We start from the raw sequence: 24469 nt of genomic DNA, 5'->3' as shown, positions 1-24469 counted from the left end.
AAACCAATCATTCATTAATGCTTGTGCCATCCATGCTCTTTTATTTATGCACATGCTAAAATTGTTAGTCTCGCTTTGGAATCTTTGACACCCTTTGGAGCCTTTTCGGAAGAGGTTGCCAAGGTATTTTTAGGGTACATATTGCCAGGAAAGATCAGTTTCTTCAATGTTGTAAATTTTTTTTGGAGATAATTTTTTGCTATTAATGAGTTTGGTGAGTTCATCTGCAAATAGCTCAGTATCAGCTGAAGCACTTTCACCTGAAATTTTTAGTCATTTTTATTTCACCTAAATTTTTTAATTGCCTTATACCATGGCAATTTTTAAATTTGGTTAACTAATCTGTCAAATATGTGAACTCAGCTTTAAGTTCATTTCTTCATGAAATATTTTATCTTGAACCATTAGCATTGGACCCGTCAATAGTACCCTTTCAGTCATCACTTTATCGTCACTTTGAGTATAACAAATAATTGTTTTGTTATTCATTGCCAATGAAGTGTCAGAATCTTCACAAAATTCAAAAATTTCCTTTTTCTGTTTTCTCATGTCATATACAGTTGACTTTCCAATGCTCCTCACATAATTTTGAGACAGTTATACCTTTATCCATTTTTTGCAGCAATTCCACTTTTTCTTAAATGGACATCGAAACATGCTTTTGCTTTGTAGATTCTATTGCAGCTCCAGAAATAGAAATTGTTTTTGACATAATCGAAAGTTTAAACTCATGTGAAACTGTTAAAACTGAACTTTTAACTTATGAATGTTTTAACTGTTAATACTTTCATATTATTATTATCAATTTTATAAAAAAATGCTGTAATATGAAAGTAATACTGTAATAATAACAGCCTGCAAAAAGTAATTAACTGGTTGAAATCAGAAAGTTAAGGAACAGAGCAATGTGGTATATTAACTGAAATGCAGTATATAAAGTGAATTTTACCAATATATAACAAACTTCCAACAAGTACTTACGTTAAAATGTTCGAGCCAAGTTCTAAATAATTGAATAAAACAAAAGAGGTGCATACAAATATTTATATGAACATCTTGTACAAACTATATTTTACAAGACAATAATATAAGTGATTTATTTATCACACCTAACACTTTCATTTGTAAACTGATAAGAATATGTACTAAATACAAGAAGTAACATTTGAAGGAGTTATATACACGTTATACTACCTTATAATGTTATTATTTGCAAGCCAGGTTACTGAAAGGAACACATGTGGGCAAGTTTTTGAGTGAATATTTTGTTACTTATATAATGGAAGAATGTGCATATCAAAAATGTGTTTTAAGTGATATATTTGCATTGTTTTCAGAGTAACAGTATTATAGAGTTTCCTGTTGAAAATCAAAATATTAACGTAATTATTTTTATAACTTGCTTGAAAACTGCAAATGAGCAGTGGGATTTTATATTATAACTAATGGTGTCTAATAAAATGGCATGCATTTGATGAATATTCTGAATTATCATTGTAATGCACAATTGCGTTGCAATTGGTGAACTTTACAATAAGTTATTATTTGCTTTACAATAAGTTCACCATATTGTAAAATTAAATAATAAATGTATATATATGCTTCTTACGGATATTTTCTGGAGTTTCAAAAAATTTGTTTTTGATAAAAAATTTATCGTATAGCAGCCTTTCCAGTTATTTGCCGTGTGACTACACAGTGATCAGGAATGAAAGTTTGCACAAATGAATTATTCCATAATAATTATCAAGCTGTATTTATTCTTAGCAATATCTAGCTATTTTAGTTCTTGTCAACCAGTGACTGTCAAGATAATATAATGAAACACCAGTAGTCTAATTCACGTACCAAATTCCATTAAATATATTTGCTGAATAAATGTTTTTATTGTGACTATATAGTATATATTTTTAAAATGCTTTCTAATATCCATAATTAAAACAAAATTTTGGCATGATAATTTTGAACGTTCAAGATATTTATTGCCACGATAACTGTAAAAGCTCCACTGTCTGAAAATATCAGGAAATGCTAAAATTCAAGATACGTAAAAATTCGAGGTAGTTGAGCATATAAAAAGTGGAATTCGTGTTAGAAAGATCAAATCAATGAGAAAAATTTAGCTCTAAAATTATAGACAATCATCTTATTTGTTACCAAAATGAATATCAAAAGCCTACATTTAAAATTATATTGTTATGAATTTTGAATATATGTAAATACTTTTATTGAAATTATATGCAAATTGTGTGTCATGCATAATGTAAGGCCTCAACAGTGTGAAGCATTGCTGGGAAAGCAAATTTATACTAATAAGTATATTTAACATTGAGTTAAATGGCCGTCTTGTCAAATTAGTGAGATGGCACCAAGTTGGGAGTGCTCTTGGTAACTGTCTCTAAATTTGGTCACAAATCCCCAAAAGTCACCAAATTTGGAGTCTAAACTGTAAACCTGTTCTTATATAACTGTTAGTTCTATACTTAAGTAACTGCTCTATTCTCTATGTAACTGTATCCCACCCTATGTAACTCTGTGCTTTCCAACAACTGCAAGAATGCAAAGGTGTTCGAAATTTCTCAGCGGACAGGGGAAAACTGTATGACTTGATCAGTTGAGCTTAGTTCAGAGGTTTCATTGACAACAAAGCTTTTAATATTAACAATAGGTATAATCAGATGATTAACAAGATATATATATATACATGTAATATTTTCAGTTATTCCAACACATCGTGGGTGAATGGTGAGGCTATTCCATTACACGTTTTGGCAGATGATTAACGAAGCTGGGATGATTGAACCACGGAGAAAAATGACGACTCAGGACATTTCATTTTTAACAGCATATCTTTATTCTAATTTAGAGCAGATGATTTTTTCCAGATGAAGTTACTCAAATAACTTATTCAGTTATTGAACTATTAGATACGACTGACTTTAAACTTTAATATGTCATAACATTCTAACAAAGAAACAGGACCATAGCGGAGGCGTTAGCAGGACGAAGGTGAGAAGGCATCTGTCTAGGAGAACTTATGACGCAGCATGTATATGAAGAGGTTATGTAACAGAGTAGCTTCTAGAAAAATTGCGATCTATTTTTTTTTATATCTTACATCCTTCCCCCCCCCATCAAAAGGAGATGCCAGGGTGAGAAAAGCATTAGTACATTAGTAACTCAAAATTATGAGAAAAGATATGAAAAAATCCAGGACATAGCGTACAAGCTTTAACTATGGTCTATCATCGTTCATGACTTTCTAATATAAAATTTTGACTGCATAGCATATGAAATTTTGAACATTAAAACTATGAGTTAAAAATAACTATACAATATATGACTAATTTTAAAACTATAACATAATAAATATGGAATACTGATAATTAAGTTATAATTACAAAAGTCCTCAATTTTGTTAGAAATGTCCATTTTGTTTTTTTTTTTGAAAGTTCTTTTCATAAAAAGAGTTCGAATAGCATGAAAATATCTGGTAAAATCTCTAAGCGCCAGATAGTCCACAAATATGATGCATGTTAATAGTTCACAAATGTGATGCACTTTTTTCACTGAATATGTTTTCATAATAGTAAGCTTTGATTAGAAAATATTTTAAATTTTTCTTCCTTCATATAAAACTTAGAAAAGAAATAGATTATACAATTTATGAATAATATATTAGTGCATTTCTTCTTCTCATCGTAGGCAATTAAAGATTGACATATTTTACACTTCAATGCAAATATTATAAATATTCAAAAAACAATTCAATATAAATAATACAATTATACTCTAGTAGATGAACACTTTGACTTAAATGGTTACCATGTAAATCAGGAATGTCAAACTCATCAGCACACTTGGGCCAAAAAAACAAGGTTTAACTTTAGGCGGGCCGCAAAAAAAAAAAATCAATATTCATAAAAATGTAGATTTATTTCGAATAATACAATAATAATCATATATATATATTTATATAGAAAAGAACAAGAAAAATTTAATGTTTACGTCCTGATACTTGACATCTCTTCTCTGCTTTTATCTTTCCTATTTCGGGAGAAATTTTGTTTTCAGTCATACTTTCAACGCTGACCCAAGGTGAACATCATTAATACGGTTTCTAATAGGAGACTTATTACCTTTCATGACTGAAAATAACTGCTCGCACGGATAAGTGCTACCAAACATGGAAATAATTTCCTATGCGAATTTTCGAGTATTTTCAAACCTGGCTGGTAAATAATATTTGTAAAATTCAGGCACGCCCACTTCAATGAATTTTGATTTCAAATTTGAGTTGCATTGAATCTCGATCACCTCCATTTGCATATGGCTGGGTACTGAGTCAATACTTATTGAGAAATCGAAGAAAACAAACCAAAAAAAAAAAAAAAATTGTCTTCATGGGAACTAAAATCATTAAACCTCGTTTCAAATTTAGTTGTTAAATTTGTAATTTTTTCTGCGTATTTTTGATACGAACAAGTATCATCTAAACTTGATTTGTTCATGCTGCAAGTCGGGAAGTGCGTCAAATCTTCATTTTAAAGTTGTTTTTCCCAAAGAACTAGTTGACATTTGAATGCTTTAATTATGTCAAACATATTCGTAATGATATGATCTTTTCCTTGTAACGATAAATTTAAATCGGTTAAGTGTTCGGTTATATCAACCAAGAAAGATAAATCTTGTATCCAAATTGGATCGCAAAACAAACTTACGTCTTGATTTTTCGTTTTTAAAAACTGACATATTTCTTCTTTCAAATCCCAGAATTGTTTGAGAATCTTGGAGCAAGATAACCAACGTACCTCAGTATAGTACGACAAACCCGAATATTCACTATCTAACTCACTTAAGAAAGCACTGAATTGACGCTGATTTAAACCTCGAGATCTTATAAAATTTAGAACTTTTTTTATATATGACAAAACATTCTCCATGTTTATTACTTTCAGGCATAGAACTTCTTGATGTATAATACAATGCATATGATGAATGTTTGAACTGAGAATTTCACTAAGTTTTTTCTTAGTAATGCTACGAAGCCCTTGTTTTTCCAGGTCATTGATGGAGCGCCATCTGTAGCTACAGAATTTAATTTTGCCAAAGGTAGATTGTATTTCTGCAGAAGTCCAAAAACACAAGTAAATATATCTTCTCTTGTGGTAGTACCAGGCATCGGTATTAGTTCCAGTAATTCCTCAAAAATGTTAAAATTCTTGTCACAAGAACGAAGAAACACTGCTAATTGAGCTTTGCCACTAATGTCCGTGCTCTCGTCATAGGCAATGGAGAAACTTTCGAAACTAGATGATTTTGCTTTGATCTGATCACTTAAATTCGCGGCTAAATCAGTAACTCTTTCCGCAACTTTATTCCGAGACAATGAAATTGATTGAAAAGCCTTCACATTTCCAGGACAAACAATGTCTCCAGCTTTCATTAGGCATTCCTTGATGAAATCACCGTCAGTAAAAGGCTTCGAATGTTTAGCTATCAACTCGGACAAGACGTAGCTTGCATGTACCGCCGCTTCACTTTCTTGCAATACTTTACTAAACATGGACTGTTGCTTTTTCACTCCTAACTTGAGCTCTTTCAACTTTTCTTCTCTCATTAATCCTTCGTAATTGTTATATTTCGATTTGTGTTGTTTGTAATGATGATTAATATTATATAACTTTGGTACATTAATAGTATTATTACATATCAAGCAGATTATTTTATCTTTGGAAGCACTTCCGCAGAGAACCCGGTACATGTAAACATCGCTAACTTTGGCGATAAAAGTTCAAACCTGGTAACCCAGCGCATTTATCCTATTCGCTTGTTCGAAGTTTGCAACCATTCCTGTTGGGTTCATTTTGTTGAATTATCACTGTCGTTGTTCGCATTTGCAGATTTATATTATTTTTCTCTTATTTATTATTATTTTTTCTGAATTTTTTAACAACGAATAGATAGAAATATTTTCGGAGATAGATGCCGGTTCTCGGTTCGGGATGAAAGGAAGAAAATACGGCGGGAGGGGTGAATGCTAATTTGTAACACGGCTGTTCACGTAGTGTTCTTAATTATTAACAGCTCTAAGAACCAGCAATTTAAATAACTAAGTAATGCTTTTATTTTTATTATTGGTTATTGTCATCTAAAATTATGAGAATAAATCAATTTTCTGGCATAAAATTTTAACAAGATAATATGGATTAAGTTGAAATAAAAAAGATTATTGATTATCTAAGATGACAGAATAGTTTGATGCATCACCATGGTCATCAAAATTAGCAAACCACTGCTGGTGTAAGGAATATATTGTTTTCTGTGTTAACTGGAATTTAAGACAAATTCTTTTTGTTTATCACGTTTAACAGGTTAATTTCAGTACATTAATACTAATTTATATTTTTCAAATGAATTTTTATTTCCGTTATAAATGCTTATATATTGTCTTATACTTCATATATTCTTTTCTGTGCTAACTTGAATTTAATACTATTTTCGTATATCACGCTTAACAAGTTAGTTTTACATCTACATGCTTATTATCTCTGAATTTTTACTACCATATGCTTAATATATTGTTTTGTCTGCCAACTTGAATTTACATGCACTAAAAATCACGTTTACAAAATATCACGTTTGCGGCTCGGCTCATCACCGATAAACCGCGAGCTTGGCGAGTAAAAATGCAACGGCGCCAACGGGTTCTTTCCCGAAGCGTCAACGGGTTCTCTGCGGATAAAAACCCTTATCTTTTATTTCACAGCAAAAATATTCTAATTCCCATTTTACTTGGAATATTCTATGTTCGTCAGCGATTCTTCGTTTAATTTTACTACCACTTGGTTTTGATATAGACAGACAGACAGACAAAGAAGCCAGATGTTTTGTTTTGCACCCGCTAAGTCTTTCTGTTACGATGGGCGAAAAAATCAAGCTTAGGTGCGAAGGAAAGGTATATAGAAAGGGCGGCAATTTCCTATTTCAGAGGAGAGTAAAAAGCAACTTGGTACATTACGTACGAGTTCGAAAGGCCAGGAAGAAAAGATGCGACAAAATAAAATTTAAAATAAATAGTCCCAAAAAAATAATAGAGAGAAAAAAAGGGGCCTCTAAAGAGAAAAGGAAAAGAAGTAGAAAATATTCTAAAATACAATTGTGTCCATGAGTGTAGTTAAAAGGAGTTCATTTGCAAAAATTGCTGTCTTTAAGAAGCAAATTTTAGCTAAGTTAAAAAAAAAAATAAATGAAGACAGACAGACAGACAAAGTAAACAGATGTCTTTTGTTGCACCCGCTAAGTCTTTCTGCACCGATGGGCGAGAAATCAAGAATAAGTGCGAAGGAAAGGTATATAGAAAGGGGGGCAATTTCGTATTTCAGAGGAGAGTAAAAAGGAACTTCGTATATTTTATACATAGATATAGTAATACTATAGATCGCGCATCTCACAGCGAAACTTGATTCCAAGCGAGAGAGTTGGCAACAGCCATGAGAGTGGCAAAAAGAAACGTAAACACAAGGGCGAGTTGTTGGAGGTTTTAAATTGAACTATATGTCTCAGAATAATGAAAATTTTAATTATTGAAATACCGTCTTAAATCAATGGTGTCAGTACTTATTCTGTTTGAAAATAACGCTTATTGATATCAGAATTACGTGAAATACAGCAGTTGTGATATTTGCCGTAATGTACCAGCTATGAACAGAATTCAGAAGAGATGCATTAATGTTATCAGTAAACAACGGATAGAATAAATTTCAGACATTTCTTAAATATCTTGTTTATTATAAGGAATATATTTGTAAGACTTAGTTTAAAATGTATTACTTAAGTATTGTGTATTACAGCAAACTCATATTTCAGACTTAGTGTTTTTTCGTGCTATATTGTCATACAAATGAAATCTGGAGATAAATATAATTTGAACTCATTAATATCACCTAATAATTAATGCAGAATAATAAAAATAGCAGATTTTAATTATACCCTTAAATGTTCCTAAGTAAACTACCAAAAATGTATTGTAAATAAATGTGATATTTATCCTATAGCTAGAGATATGATTTGCTTTTAATGCTATTATTTCCGGATATGTTATTTTATGCCTATTATTGTGAAATTTTTTCTGAATGATGTCATATAAAGATTTTTTTTAATGAAAAATAGGTAAGTTATGAATTGCAGTTTCACAGTGGATCATTAATATAAATAAGCTTCTAGTTAGTTGAAAAAAATAGCATGTCAACAACAAAATATTTTTGAATATTTGCAGTCGCAAAAAAAAAGAAAAATCTGAAATTTTTCAGATTTTATATTATTTCTAAAGTTTTTTTTTTTTTTTTTTTTTAAACATTTTGTGTGTTACCTTTATTTATTATTAAATATCATGTTCTTCGCACTTAAACCACATAAAATTAAATTCAAAAGCAATATCACAGAATATTTAAAAATAGCATATCTTAAGAATTTCCGACAGATAGTCTCGTAATGCGCTGGAGATAAAAATGTTTTTCTTTTGCTATAGTATTGTGATTGCTCACTTTGAAATTGTTGAGTTTGTTCCAAAACTCAGGCTACCAGGAGGTTCGAGTTGAAGATTATGTTATTCAAAATTTGATGGGTCTAAGTACAATTGCTTTTTCACAGTGTGAGAAATATACATACATACATGCAAATTCTTCATTATTTTATTTTTTTTTTTAAATATAATACAGGGTGATAATATTAGGTGACAACAACAATTTAAAAAGGTGATAACCCATTTATAGTGAAACTGATGCAACATGCCATTTCAATATGCTTTTTCATACAGGTGACAAAAGTCCATGTGTATGATACAAAATACACCATATCCATGTAAAATACCTCATACGGTACTTCGTATCCATGATATATAAGGCTAACCTAAATTACTATGGGCCCACTCGACTGAATTGCCATAAACAGGTTACTTCTTGTTTTTTATCATAGATGGTAGTGACTGTTTTACGTGAGACATTTCTTTCAAATATAAAAAATCAAGAGAAATTCATTTTAAAAATATTTTTTTATCAAAAGACTGAAAACTAACAAAATGGTGTGCTAAAAACACCACATATCTATCTATACATGAACCTATTTGGATTCCTAAGGAAATTTATGTAGTGACATAAAATGGCACAATAACACCAACACACAGCAACACTCAAAGCCACCTGGATTTCTATGTAAGTTAATTTATGAGGTGATTTATTCACCAAGTTAATGACTATTTAATGCCTTTAAGAAGTTTTGGCTTAAAGAATTAACCGCCTTAAAATATAATGAATTTGTTTGCCAAATATAATCTCAAACTTTAAGCACATATTAGTTTAAATTTCTGTATGCTACATTTGTAGTATATGGTGAGTACTGAAAACACATATTCTTTCAAACTTCCTCTAAAACGACTGCTACAAATATGGTGGGATCATAACCAAATTACAACATAACATAATATTGAAGCAAAATAAGTCATTTCTTTTATTTAGTCTGATAGACTTCTCAGCACAAAATATGAAAACTTAAAACACTTTTTAATCATAAATATGTAATAGACCATTTAATGGAACATTGCACAAATATTATTAATTTGTTCAAAATACACCTTTAATTAATTTAATTTACATGTTGAAAAAATGCTTTGTTCAAAAGATATTTTAAAGCCAAAATTAAAATTTTAATGTAGTTCTGATAGCATTTAAAAAAATATGATATATTAAAAAAAAAAAAAAATCATTAGCATGGAATGAATCTCAGCAGGTACCATATGTTATATAAAATTTTAGTACTTTTCCATTATACGGGTGCCACAAAAAATATAAGATACTTTGTATTATAACAGCATTAATGAATCTTAGATTCATTAACTGCCTCCTACTCATCTTTAGGTATCTTGCAGATTGTGAAATCCATTTTTTTTTTTTCTATAAAAATATACTTTTAGTCAAATAATGTTTATATAATCTATGTAATATAAGTAATGTTAAAGTCATCTATCAAATTATGTTTTGCACAGTTCTAAAAATGGTTGCATATCATAACGTGAATATTTGGCTGTTTCACTCGTAAAATCGAGATAGTTCATCCGATCACATTGTTGTCGTCTTCGGCATGTTATCACATATTTTAGCAATGTTTTTTTTATTAGTACCCATATAACAGTAAAGTACCAAAGGAAGAAATATGTTCTGTATTTATTTGATAACAGGGAGGAGTAAAACATATATGCAACATTTAGAAATGCAAAGTCCTGCAAATCATTACAATGTTTATAGACACTAACTAGTAAGACAATCATAGATAACATTTGTTCACACTTTAATATTAGCAATAACTTTTACATTCTAATTTTTCAAGCATTCAGCCAAAACAGATTTATTATTGGTGCCTTTAATACAAGGTCACGCAAAAATAAACTTGATTTAGCATCTTGATCTGTGACTTATTCCATGTTCTTTCTGCGGTCTCTGCCTCCAGCAGCACATAAAGAAGTTAACCTTTAAATTTAGTGAAATTAAAAGTTCAAAAAAGCTCTTTCCTTCCTGCAAAGAATTTTGAGGGACTAATTGCTATTGTTAAATCTGATTAACTGGAGTAATATGAAATGTTTACATACATACATAATTCATTGATTTTTAAACAGCACTAACTTGGTACATTTTTGACGAATATTTCTACCCTTTAATTTGATATTGGCAATTTTTGTGAGATGGTGGAAACGAATATTTAAAAATTCATTTACTATAGCTTTTGTAAGTGAAACAATATGATTTTCAGGAAATGAACTTTCTAACACATGGACTGAAAGAGTCTCAAAAAATGATTTACCTAAACTAAACTTTAACACTTTTAAACTTAATTTTGCTTTAATGTTACCAGGTGGTAATTTTTCCTGATTCATGTTTAGTTCTTGTCTAATCAATTTCTCTACAAAATTGCAAATTGTCACCACATCTTGTGACGGCTTTATTAAACCACCTTTATCTTTATGTTGCAAAAAAGTATCATTCCTCAAGCTCTCATTTTGAAGATAAAGAGCTTCTGAACAATCAGGACATTTAATCTTTTTTACAAGTTTTCTGACGATATAACCTGCGATATAAACAATAATACTATTTGTATATTCAGAAAGTTGCGAGTAGCTATCAAGAAATTCATTGTCTGCACTGTCAAAATTCTCATCATCATCTACAAAATTATATAATCTCTCTGCTGTTATATTTTTAAATACTGTTTCAGTTACTGATGGTAAAACAGTTAAACAAGGTAAAAGCTTTGTATTGTCCTGAGATGTAACATTGGCAGATTTGCTTGATTTTATGTCATTCTGCACTAATAACTGTTTATATGCAGCACGAAACTGTACCGCAGATGGGTTATTGTTCCAACCACCTCGTTGGCGAATACAGGAAAAAAACATCTCCAGGTGATCTTGGCTCATTTTGTAAGTAGCTATATATTTCAATTTATCACTTAAAACCAAGTCTTCAAAAATACCTTTTAAGCTTTTTGAGAGGCATAAAAATCCAATAACAGGAGTTTTACGTTGTGTTTCATATAAATACTTACCAGTTTTTAGGTCTTTCAGTTTAAGTAAATAATTTTCACAGTCTTCTAATAAGGGTTCCCAAAAAGTCTGATTGGAGATTTTTAAAGCTGCTTTTGAGCGTTTTGATAATGGATTTTTTGAGTTACATATATCAAACAAATTATTTATTTTTAAGAGAAACTCTACAGTTGATTCACAACCTTGAAACTGAGGAAATTTTAAGAAATTGTTAACATACTCAAGTGCTTCTGCAACTGATCTACTAAATACTTGAGCGGCTAAAGAAACTTTCATTTTATTACTATAAAAATTCAAATGCGAACTATTCAATTTATTTCCTAAATGTAATCCTTCAGCATTCTGAAGAGAATTTAAATCCTGAATATACTTCCACTGAATTAAATTCCCATTTTCAGCCATTAACAAGCGTTCCGCAAAAACATTACGCATCAATTTTAGCATATGACATGCATCAGGTATCACATATACATTTTTAGAAGGATTAGCTGGATTAGCAAAATATGGTTTGATACTTAAAGCATTTTGTAATTTTGCGCCTAATAATTCAGCTGCTGAAAAGTTCGTAGATATGCCATCAAATGTTATGGATATTACATTCACATTAACATCATTCAGAATATGAATAGCTTGTCTAATCAAGTTTGCTTTTTCATCAGCATTTATGCTATCAATCAAAAAATAAGCAATTGGAATTGACCATGGTACATTGGTACCCACAATAAAAAATATTAGAGCTTCTTTAGCTTCAATAAGCTGACTGTTACAGATATTTTTACCAAATGTGGCATACCCAAAAAATTCTTTACCATCCCAATCTACATGCTTTCTTATTGACATTTCATCAAATATAAGAGCTACATAAACTTCATAATTTATTTTATCAACTCTTTCTCTTATAGCAGATAGAGCTTCTTCAGTGAAACCAGGACATCCATTGATGACATTATACCATCTTCTAATTGTGGTAGGATGAGGTAGTGATGGCATCAAAGTCTGCCTACAATATTCATAGGCTTTTGGAGAATAAAAAAAGAGAGAGAGAGTTTTTCAAAACCTGAAGACTAAGTTCACTGAAGTTTTGTTCTAGCAGTTCTGCAGTTTGACAATTAACTAAATTTTTCTCTTTTAAGTCTTCGATAACATTAATCAAATTATTAATCTTTTCAGCTTTCCTTGATACTCGCAAATTACAAACTTTAATTCTTTTCTTCAATTCTTCAATTTCCTCATTCTTTTTATCTATTATATTCTCATATTTTCTTTTCAGCTTCCTTGGGCTCTCAGAAATAAAATATGAATGATCAGAAGTTTGATTACTGAAATGATTTTCTTCAGATGTACTTACTTCTAAATTACGCTGTGTGGGTGGTTTTCTGGATGCTACCACCTAATAGAAATGAGGAAAATGCAAAATTATGCTTGAAAACATTGTAAAATATACATGCTATAACTGTTTGCCTTTAAAAACTATATATAGATGACTCTAAACTATGGCAGCATTAGGAATGTTAGCATACCACACATCGCTGCAAATCCATATATACTTGCCTTTCCATAAATATTATTATTAACAGACTGCTGCTGAGCAGCTTACAATATTATAAATTACCTGCCATATTCATTATAAAAAATAAGTTAAATTTTTATTTAAGAGTACAAATATTTACTCATTAATAACAAAGCACTAAAAATATAATTACTTTATAACAACTAGTTAAATGAAATCAACACTGTTTCATGACAACTCAGTATTAAAAGATCCATTACAATTAGAATAAAAATGTCATATTCATGCAAAGAAATAAGCTAAATTTTTATTTAGGAGTATAAAGATGTATTCATTAATAACAAAACAATGATAATACAACTACTTTATAATAACCAGTCAAATGTAATCAACACTATTTCATGAAAACTCAGCATTAAATGAATCATTACAATTAACATAAAAATTTTAAGGCTAGGCAGAGGTGGCAAACTTCTGTAGGTAAGAGAGCCAATTTAAAATGCATGCTGGCTCTGTGAATTCAGTTACTGAAAATATTCATTTAAAAATTATAAATAATAAAAATGCATTGCAAAAACTATGTATCACATCTGCTATATACTTCTGTAGTACAATATAATCCCTGTTTAATGGAAAAAGGTCAAAAGTTTTCATGTACCTTTTTAAGATGCTCTGGAAAATCAAAAATGGTTGGAACTGCATTCTCTTTTAGGATTTTTCTGGACATGTGGTTTTCATAAAAACAATCAGGTGTGAAATGCTTGGAGCAAATAAAAGAATGCATGGTTGGCACAAAATCTTTCCTGTGTAATGACGAAACCCACTTATTTAATCTTTCCCTGTTAGAAAATGGAAACCTATAAAATAATAAGTAACTTTAAATATTATGAAAAAACACAATAAACTAAATAAAATACAATACTACTAATAACAAATACAATACAATTTGAATATAAAAATCCTACATTCAGCAGTATAATTTTTTTTATAAACAAAAATTAACTAATGTTAACATTTTTGACCCAATGTTTCAGAAAACCATTTCTACGTCCTATATTTTAGATTTTGCAATAGATATATAAAATTTACTGAATAAGAAAACTTATGTCATTTCTAATATGTGAGTCATCTTATTTCATGTAGTATATATTAATAAATTTTCCCAATATATACTTAGAGCTTACTCACGATAATGAAACTTATATTATTTCTAAATATGAGAGTTACGTCTTTTCATACAATATATTTTAATAAGTAAAATGAATTCAGGCAAAATTTCAGCTCAAAAGTACAAAAATTTAAATAACTAGCACATAGTTTATTTATTTATTTATTTATTTTTTTTATTTATTAATTTTACCCGTCCATATCTACTTTAATACATTATTTACAATATTTAAAACTTGATTAAGAATGAAGAAAATGGTTTAAAATTTCGCAAACACTTTTCATATATTACAAAAATATTACAAATGGAAAATTTGTTCCTGATGCTTACTTATGAAAACTTATTCCATTTCCTTTCACAAATCGATTAGTACAATTATAAGCAACGCAAGACTTCGGCATGGCTAAACCTATGGAAATTTAAGGAAACGGAAAAAACAAAAAAAATTCACCATATCAAAGACAAAAATTAAAAACAAGGATGTCGAAAGGTAATGTTTACTACTATAGATAACTCATACAAGAACCATGCTTCTTGCCACTATCATGGCTGATCCCACAAACTTCATTTGAAATCAAAATTACGTGTTTGAAAGAGTAGGCGTGCTCCATCTATTAGTATTACTCATAGATATAGTAATACTATAGATCGTGCATCTCACAGCGAAACTTGATTCCAAGCGAGAGAGTTGGCAACAGCCATGAGAGTGGCAAAAAGAAACGTAAACACAAGGGCGAGTTGTTGGAGGTTTTAAATTGAACTATATGTCTCAGAATAATAAAAATTTTAATTATTGAAATACCATCTTAAATCAATGGTGTCAGTACTTATTCTATTTGAAAATAACGCTTATTGATATCAGAATTACGTGAAATACAGCAGTTGTGATATTTGCCGTAATGTACCAGCTGTGAACAGAATTCAGAAGAGATGCATTAATGTTATCAGTAAACAACGGATAGAATAAATTTCAGACATTTCTTAAATATCTTGTTTATTATAAGGAATATATTTGTAAGACTTAGTTTAAAATGTATTACTTAAGTATTGTGTATTACAGCAAACTCATATTTCAGACTTAGTGTTTTTTCGTGCTATATTGTCATACAAATGAAATCTGGAGATAAATATAATTTGAACTCATTAATATCACCTAATAATTAATGCAGAATAATAAAAATAGCAGATTTTAATTATACCCTCAAATGTTCCTAAGTAAACTACCAAAAATGTATTGTAAATAAATGTGATATTTATCCTATAGCTAGAGATATGATTTGCTTTTAATGCTATTATTTCCGGATATGTTATTTTATGCCTATTATTGTGAAATTTTTTCTGAATGATGTCATATAAAGATTTTTTTTAATGAAAAATAGGTAAGTTATGAATTGCAGTTTCACAGTGGATCATTAATATAAATAAGCTTCTAGTTAGTTGAAAAAAATAGCATGTCAACAACAAAATATTTTTGAATATTTGCAGTCGCAAAAAAAAAAAGAAAAATCTGAAATTTTTCAGATTTTATATTACTCCTAAAGTTTTTTTTTTTTTTTTTTTTAAACATTTTGTGTGTTACCTTTATTTATTATTAAATATCATGTTCTTCGCACTTAAACCACATAAAATTAAATTCAAAAGCAATATCACAGAATATTTAAAAATAGCATATCTTAAGAATTTCCGACAGATAGTCTCGTAATGCGCTGGAGATAAAAATGTTTTTCTTTTGCTATAGTATTGTGATTGCTCACTTTGAAATTGTTGAGTTTGTTCCAAAACTCAGGCTACCAGGAGGTTCGAGTTGAAGATTATGTTATTCAAAATTTGATGGGTCTAAGTACAATTGCTTTTTCACAGTGTGAGAAATATACATACATACATGCAAATTCTTCATTATTTTATTTTTTTTTTAAATATAATACAGGGTGATAATATTAGGTGACAACAACAATTTAAAAAGGTGATAACCCATTTATAGTGAAACTGACGCAACATGCCATTTCAATATGCTTTTTCATACAGGTGACAAAAGTCCATGTGTATGATACAAAATACACCATATCCATGTAAAATACCTCATACGGTACTTCGTATCCATGATATATAAGGCTAACCTAAATTACTATGGGCCCACTCGACTGAATTGCCATAAACAGGTTACTTCTTGTTTTTTATCATAGATGGTAGTGACTGTTTTACGTGAGACATTTCTTTCAAATATAAAAAATCAAGAGAAATTCATTTTAAAAATATTTTTTTATCAAAAGACTGAAAACTAACAAAATGGTGTGCTAAAAACACCACATATCTATACATGAACCTATTTGGATTCCTAAGGAAATTTATGTAGTGACATAAAATGGCACAATAACACCAACACACAGCAACACTCAAAGCCACCTGGATTTCTATGTAAGTTAATTTATGAGGTGATTTATTCACCAAGTTAATGACTATTTAATGCCTTTAAGAAGTTTTGGCTTAAAGAATTAACCGCCTTAAAATATAATGAATTTGTTTGCCAGATATAATCTCAAACTTTAAGCACATATTAGTTTAAATTTCTGTATGCTACATTTGTAGTATATGGTGAGTACTGAAAACACATATTCTTTCAAACTTCCTCTAAAACGACTGCTACAAATATGGTGGGATCATAACCAAATTACAACATAAAATAATATTGAAGCAAAATAAGTCATTTCTTTTATTTAGTCTGATAGACTTCTCAGCACAAAATATGAAAACTTAAAACACTTTTTAATCATAAATATGTAATAGACCATTTAATGGAACATTGCACAAATATTGTTAATTTGTTCAAAATACACCTTTAATTAATTTAATTTACATGTTGAAAAAATGCTTTGTTCAAAAGATATTTTAAAGCCAAAATTAAAATTTTAATGTAGTTCTGATAGCATTTAAAAAAATATGATATATTAAAAAAAAAAAAAAATCATTAGCATGGAATGAATCTCAGCAAGTACCATATGTTATATAAAATTTTAGTACTTTTCCATTATACGGGTGCCACAAAAAATATAAGATACTTTGTATTATAACAGCATTAATGAATCTTAGATTCATTAACTGCCTCCTACTCATCTTTAGGTATCTTGCAGATTGTGAAATCCATTTTTTTTTTTTCTATAAAAATATACTTTTAGTCAAATAATGTTTATATAATCTATGTAATATAAGTAATGTTAAAGTCATCTATCAAATTATGTTTTGCACAGTTCTAAAAATGGTTGCATATCATAACGTGAATATTTGGCTGTTTCACTCGTAAAATCGAGATAGTTCATCCGATCACATTGTTGTCGTCTTCGGCATGTTATCACATATTTTAGCAATGTTTTTTTATTAGTACCCATATAACAGTAAAGTACCAAAGGAAGAAATATGTTCTGTATTTATTTGATAACAGGGAGGAGTAAAACATATATGCAACATTTAGAAATGCAAAGTCCTGCAAATCATTACAATGTTTATAGACACTAACTAGTAAGACAATCATAGATAACATTTGTTCACACTTTAATATTAGCAATAACTTTTACATTCTAATTTTTCAAGCATTCAGCCAAAACAGATTTATTATTGGTGCCTTTAATACAAGGTCACGCAAAAATAAACTTGATTTAGCATCTTGATCTGTGACTTATTCCATGTTCTTTCTGCGGTCTCTGCCTCCAGCAGCACATAAAGAAGTTAACCTTTAAATTTAGTGAAATTAAAAGTTCAAAAAAGCTCTTTCCTTCCTGCAAAGAATTTTGAGGGACTAATTGCTATTGTTAAATCTGATTAACTGGAGTAATATGAAATGTTTACATACATACATAATTCATTGATTTTTAAACAGCACTAACTTGGTACATTTTTGACGAATATTTCTACCCTTTAATTTGATATTGGCAATTTTTGTGAGATGGTGGAAACGAATATTTAAAAATTCATTTACTATAGCTTTTGTAAGTGAAACAATATGATTTTCAGGAAATGAACTTTCTAACACATGGACTGAAAGAGTCTCAAAAAATGATTTACCTAAACTAAACTTTAACACTTTTAAACTTAATTTTGCTTTAATGTTACCAGATGGTAATTTTTCCTGATTCATGTTTAGTTCTTGTCTAATCAATTTCTCTACAAAATTGCAAATTGTCACCACATCTTGTGACGGCTTTATTAAACCACCTTTATCTTTATGTTGCAAAAAAGTATCATTCCTCAAGCTCTCATTTTGAAGATAAAGAGCTTCTGAACAATCAGGACATTTAATCTTTTTTACAAGTTTTCTGACGATATAACCTGCGATATAAACAATAATACTATTTGTATATTCAGAAAGTTGCGAGTAGCTATCAAGAAATTCATTGTCTGCACTGTCAAAATTCTCATCATCATCTACAAAATTATATAATCTCTCAGCTGTTATATTTTTAAATACTGTTTCAGTTACTGATGGTAAAACAGTTAGACAAGGTAAAAGCTTTGTATTGTCCTGAGATGTAACATTGGCAGATTTGCTTGATTTTATGTCATTCTGCACTAATAACTGTTTATATGCAGCACGAAACTGTACCGCAGATGGGTTATTGTTCCAACCACCTCGTTGGCGAATACGGGAAAAAAACATATACAGGTGATCTTGGCTCATTTTGTAAGTAGCTATATATTTCAATTTATCACTTAAAACCAAGTCTTCAAAAATACCTTTTAAGCTTTTTGAGAGGCATAAAAATCCAATAACAGGAGTTTTACGTTGTGTTTCATATAAATACTTACCAGTTTTTAGGTCTTTCAGTTTAAGTAAATAATTTTCACAGTCTTCTAATAAGGGTTCCCAAAAAGTCTGATTGGAGATTTTTAAAGCTGCTTTTGAGCCTTTTGATAATGGATTTTTTGAGTTACATATATCAAACAAATTATTTATTTTTAAGAGAAACTCTACAGTTGATTCACAACCTTGAAACTGAGGAAATTTTAAGAAATTGTTAACATACTCAAGTGCTTCTGCAACTGATCTACTAAATACTTGAGCGGCTAAAGAAACTTTCATTTTATTACTATAAAAATTCAAATGCGAACTATTCAATTTATTTCCTAAATGTAATCCTTCAGCATTCTGAAGAGAATTTAAATCCTGAATATACTTCCACTGAATTAAATTCCCATTTTCAGCCATTAACAAGCGTTCCGCAAAAACATTACGCATCAATTTTAGCATATGACATGCATCAGGTATCACATATACATTTTTAGAAGGATTAGCTGGATTAGCAAAATATGGTTTGATACTTAAAGCATTTTGTAATTTTGCGCCTAATAATTCAGCTGCTGAAAAGTTCGTAGATATGCCATCAAATGTTATGGATATTACATTCACATTAACATCATTCAGAATATGAATAGCTTGTCTAATCAAGTTTGCTTTTTCATCAGCATTTATGCTATCAATCAAAAAATAAGCAATTGGAATTGACCATGGTACATTGGTACCCACAATAAAAAATATTAGAGCTTCTTTAGCTTCAATAAGCTGACTGTTACAGATATTTTTACCAAATGTGGCATACCCAAAAAATTCTTTACCATCCCAATCTACATGCTTTCTTATTGACATTTCATCAAATATAAGAGCTACATAAACTTCATAATTTATTTTATCAACTCTTTCTCTTATAGCAGATAGAGCTTCTTCAGTGAAACCAGGACATCCATTGATGACATTATACCATCTTCTAATTGTGGTAGGATGAGGTAGTGATGGCATCAAAGTCTGCCTACAATATTCATAGGCTTTTGGAGAATAAAAAAAGAGAGAGAGAGTTTTTCAAAACCTGAAGACTAAGTTCACTGAAGTTTTGTTCTAGCAGTTCTGCAGTTTGACAATTAACTAAATTTTTCTCTTTTAAGTCTTCGATAACATTAATCAAATTATTAATCTTTTCAGCTTTCCTTGATACTCGCAAATTACAAACTTTAATTCTTTTCTTCAATTCTTCAATTTCCTCATTCTTTTTATCTATTATATTCTCATATTTTCTTTTCAGCTTCCTTGGGCTCTCAGAAATAAAATATGAATGATCAGAAGTTTGATTACTGAAATGATTTTCTTCAGATGTACTTACTTCTAAATTACGCTGTGTGGGTGGTTTTCTGGATGCTACCACCTAATAGAAATGAGGAAAATGCAAAATTATGCTTGAAAACATTGTAAAATATACATGCTATAACTGTTTGCCTTTAAAAACTATATATAGATGACTCTAAACTATGGCAGCATTAGGAATGTTAGCATACCACACATCGCTGCAAATCCATATATACTTGCCTTTCCATAAATATTATTATTAACAGACTGCTGCTGAGCAGCTTACAATATTATAAATTACCTGCCATATTCATTATAAAAAATAAGTTAAATTTTTATTTAAGAGTACAAATATTTACTCATTAATAACAAAGCACTAAAAATATAATTACTTTATAACAACTAGTTAAATGAAATCAACACTGTTTCATGACAACTCAGTATTAAAAGATCCATTACAATTAGAATAAAAATGTCATATTCATGCAAAGAAATAAGCTAAATTTTTATTTAGGAGTATAAAGATGTATTCATTAATAACAAAACAATGATAATACAACTACTTTATAATAACCAGTCAAATGTAATCAACACTATTTCATGAAAACTCAGCATTAAATGAATCATTACAATTAACATAAAAATTTTAAGGCTAGGCAGAGGTGGCAAACTTCTGTAGGTAAGAGAGCCAATTTAAAATGCATGCTGGCTCTGTGAATTCAGTTACTGAAAATATTCATTTAAAAATTATAAATAATAAAAATGCATTGCAAAAACTATGTATCACATCTGCTATATACTTCTGTAGTACAATATAATCCCTGTTTAATGGAAAAAGGTCAAAAGTTTTCATGTACCTTTTTAAGATGCTCTGGAAAATCAAAAATGGTTGGAACTGCATTCTCTTTTAGGATTTTTCTGGACATGTGGTTTTCATAAAAACAATCAGGTGTGAAATGCTTGGAGCAAATAAAAGAATGCATGGTTGGCACAAAATCTTTCCTGTGTAATGACGAAACCCACTTATTTAATCTTTCCCTGTTAGAAAATGGAAACCTATAAAATAATAAGTAACTTTAAATATTATGAAAAAACACAATAAACTAAATAAAATACAATACTACTAATAACAAATACAATACAATTTGAATATAAAAATCCTACATTCAGCAGTATAATTTTTTTTATAAACAAAAATTAACTAATGTTAACATTTTTGACCCAATGTTTCAGAAAACCATTTCTACGTCCTATATTTTAGATTTTGCAATAGATATATAAAATTTACTGAATAAGAAAACTTATGTCATTTCTAATATGTGAGTCATCTTATTTCATGTAGTATATATTAATAAATTTTCCCAATATATACTTAGAGCTTACTCACGATAATGAAACTTATATTATTTCTAAATATGAGAGTTACGTCTTTTCATACAATATATTTTAATAAGTAAAATGAATTCAGGCAAAATTTCAGCTCAAAAGTACAAAAATTTAAATAACTAGCACATAGTTTATTTATTTATTTATTTATTTTTTTTATTTATTAATTTTACCCGTCCATATCTACTTTAATACATTATTTACAATATTTAAAACTTGATTAAGAATGAAGAAAATGGTTTAAAATTTCGCAAACACTTTTCATATATTACAAAAATATTACAAATGGAAAATTTGTTCCTGATGCTTACTTATGAAAACTTATTCCATTTCCTTTCACAAATCGATTAGTACAATTATAAGCAACGCAAGACTTCGGCATGGCTAAACCTATGGAAATTTAAGGAAACGGAAAAAACAAAAAAAATTCACCATATCAAAGACAAAAATTAAAAACAAGGATGTCGAAAGGTAATGTTTACTACTATAGATAACTCATACAAGAACCATGCTTCTTGCCACTATCATGGCTGATCCCACAAACTTCATTTGGAATCAAAATTACGTGTTTGAAAGATAGGCGTGCTCCATCTATTAGTATTACTCATAGATATAGTAATACTATAGATCGCGCATCTCACAGCGAAACTTGATTCCAAGCGAGAGAGTTGGCAACAGCCATGAGAGTGGCAAAAAGAAACGTAAACACAAGGGCGAGTTGTTGGAGGTTTTAAATTGAACTATATGTCTCAGAATAATAAAAATTTTAATTATTGAAATACCATCTTAAATCAATGGTGTCAGTACTTATTCTATTTGAAAATAACGCTTATTGATATCAGAATTACATGAAATACAGCAGTTGTGATATTTGCCGTAATGTACCAGCTGTGAACAGAATTCAGAAGAGATGCATTAATGTTATCAGTAAACAACGGATAGAATAAATTTCAGACATTTCTTAAATATCTTGTTTATTATAAGGAATATATTTGTAAGACTTAGTTTAAAATGTATTACTTAAGTATTGTGTATTACAGCAAACTCATATTTCAGACTTAGTGTTTTTTCGTGCTATATTGTCATACAAATGAAATCTGGAGATAAATATAATTTGAACTCATTAATATCACCTAATAATTAATGCAGAATAATAAAAATAGCAGATTTTAATTATACCCTCAAATGTTCCTAAGTAAACTACCAAAAATGTATTGTAAATAAATGTGATATTTATCCTATAGCTAGAGATATGATTTGCTTTTAATGCTATTATTTCCGGATATGTTATTTTATGCCTATTATTGTGAAATTTTTTCTGAATGATGTCATATAAAGATTTTTTTTAATGAAAAATAGGTAAGTTATGAATTGCAGTTTCACAGTGGATCATTAATATAAATAAGCTTCTAGTTAGTTGAAAAAAATAGCATGTCAACAACAAAATATTTTTGAATATTTGCAGTCGCAAAAAAAAAAAAAGAAAAAGAAAAAAAGAAAAATCTGAAATTTTTCAGATTTTATATTACTCCTAAAGTTTTTTTTTTTTTTTTTTTTAAACATTTTGTGTGTTACCTTTATTTATTATTAAATATCATGTTCTTCGCACTTAAACCACATAAAATTAAATTCAAAAGCAATATCACAGAATATTTAAAAATAGCATATCTTAAGAATTTCCGACAGATAGTCTCGTAATGCGCTGGAGATAAAAATGTTTTTCTTTTGCTATAGTATTGTGATTGCTCACTTTGAAATTGTTGAGTTTGTTCCAAAACTCAGGCTACCAGGAGGTTCGAGTTGAAGATTATGTTATTCAAAATTTGATGGGTCTAAGTACAATTGCTTTTTCACAGTGTGAGAAATATACATACATACATGCAAATTCTTCATTATTTTATTTTTTTTTTAAATATAATACAGGGTGATAATATTAGGTGACAACAACAATTTAAAAAGGTGATAACCCATTTATAGTGAAACTAATGCAACATGCCATTTCAATATGCTTTTTCATACAGGTGACAAAAGTTCATGTGTATGATACAATATACACCATATCCATGTAAAATACCTCATACGGTACTTCGTATCCATGATATATAAGGCTAACCTAAATTACTATGTGCCCACTCGACTGAATTGCCATAAACAGGTTACTTCTTGTTTTTTATCATAGATGCTAGTGACTGTTTTACGTGAGACATTTCTTTCAAATATAAAAAATCAAGAGAAATTCATTTTAAAAATATTTTTTTTATCAAAAGACTGAAAACTAACAAAATGGTGTGCTAAAAACACCACATATCTATACATGAACCTATTTGGATTCCTAAGGAAATTTATGTAGTGACATAAAATGGCACAATAACACCAACACACAGCAACACTCAAAGCCACCTGGATTTCTATGTAAGTTAATTTATGAGGTGATTTATTCACCAAGTTAATGACTATTTAATGCCTTTAAGAAGTTTTGGCTTAAAGAATTAACCGCCTTAAAATATAATGAATTTGTTTGCCAGATATAATCTCAAACTTTAAGCACATATTAGTTTAAATTTCTGTATGCTACATTTGTAGTATATGGTGAGTACTGAAAACACATATTCTTTCAAACTTCCTCTAAAACGACTGCTACAAATATGGTGGGATCATAACCAAATTACAACATAAAATAATATTGAAGCAAAATAAGTCATTTCT

The 24469-nt window shown here is 29.2% G+C and overlaps 2 protein-coding genes across 2 annotated transcripts; both read right to left on the bottom strand.

Moving 5' to 3' along the window:
- Positions 1-11704: 11704 nt before the first annotated feature.
- LOC146994039 (THAP domain-containing protein 1-like) lies at positions 11705-14815 on the bottom strand. Its single transcript, XM_085826742.1, has 3 exons — positions 14602-14815; positions 13762-13960; positions 11705-12983 (listed from the first exon to the last, which is right to left on the bottom strand). Exons 1-3 carry the CDS (start codon positions 14670-14672, stop codon positions 12603-12605), a joined length of 651 nt encoding a protein of 216 aa, XP_085682868.1. The 5' UTR covers positions 14673-14815; the 3' UTR covers positions 11705-12602.
- Positions 14816-18941: 4126 nt separating this feature from the next.
- Positions 18942-22309, bottom strand: LOC146994038 (THAP domain-containing protein 1-like). The gene is made up of 3 exons (XM_085826741.1): positions 22075-22309; positions 21235-21433; positions 18942-20456 (listed from the first exon to the last, which is right to left on the bottom strand). The coding sequence occupies exons 1-3, from the start codon at positions 22143-22145 to the stop codon at positions 20076-20078; spliced, it is 651 nt and encodes a 216-aa protein (XP_085682867.1). The 5' UTR covers positions 22146-22309; the 3' UTR covers positions 18942-20075.
- Between the last annotated feature and the right edge of the window lie 2160 nt (positions 22310-24469).

The sequence above is a fragment of the Stegodyphus dumicola genome, chromosome 11, assembly GCF_044657685.1.
Source record: "Stegodyphus dumicola isolate Sdum_Otavi_A_Nest chromosome 11, ASM4465768v1".
Classification (NCBI taxonomy): domain Eukaryota; kingdom Metazoa; phylum Arthropoda; class Arachnida; order Araneae; family Eresidae; genus Stegodyphus; species Stegodyphus dumicola.
Note: the sequence above shows the minus strand (reverse complement) of the source record. Positions and strands in the feature narration are given on the sequence as shown.

Excerpts from the sequence above, each read along its gene's own strand:
- LOC146994039 (XM_085826742.1), bottom strand. The coding sequence starts at position 14,672 with ATGCCGAAGTCTTGCGTTGCTTATAATTGTACTAATCGATTTGTGAAA. Across the intron at positions 13,961-14,601 it reads AATGGAATAAGTTTTCATAA|GTTTCCATTTTCTAACAGGG; the intron begins GTAAGCATCAGG and ends ATTATTTTATAG. Across the intron at positions 12,984-13,761 it reads TTCCAGAGCATCTTAAAAAG|GTGGTAGCATCCAGAAAACC; the intron begins GTACATGAAAAC and ends CATTTCTATTAG.
- LOC146994038 (XM_085826741.1), bottom strand. The coding sequence starts at position 22,145 with ATGCCGAAGTCTTGCGTTGCTTATAATTGTACTAATCGATTTGTGAAA. Across the intron at positions 21,434-22,074 it reads AATGGAATAAGTTTTCATAA|GTTTCCATTTTCTAACAGGG; the intron begins GTAAGCATCAGG and ends ATTATTTTATAG. Across the intron at positions 20,457-21,234 it reads TTCCAGAGCATCTTAAAAAG|GTGGTAGCATCCAGAAAACC; the intron begins GTACATGAAAAC and ends CATTTCTATTAG.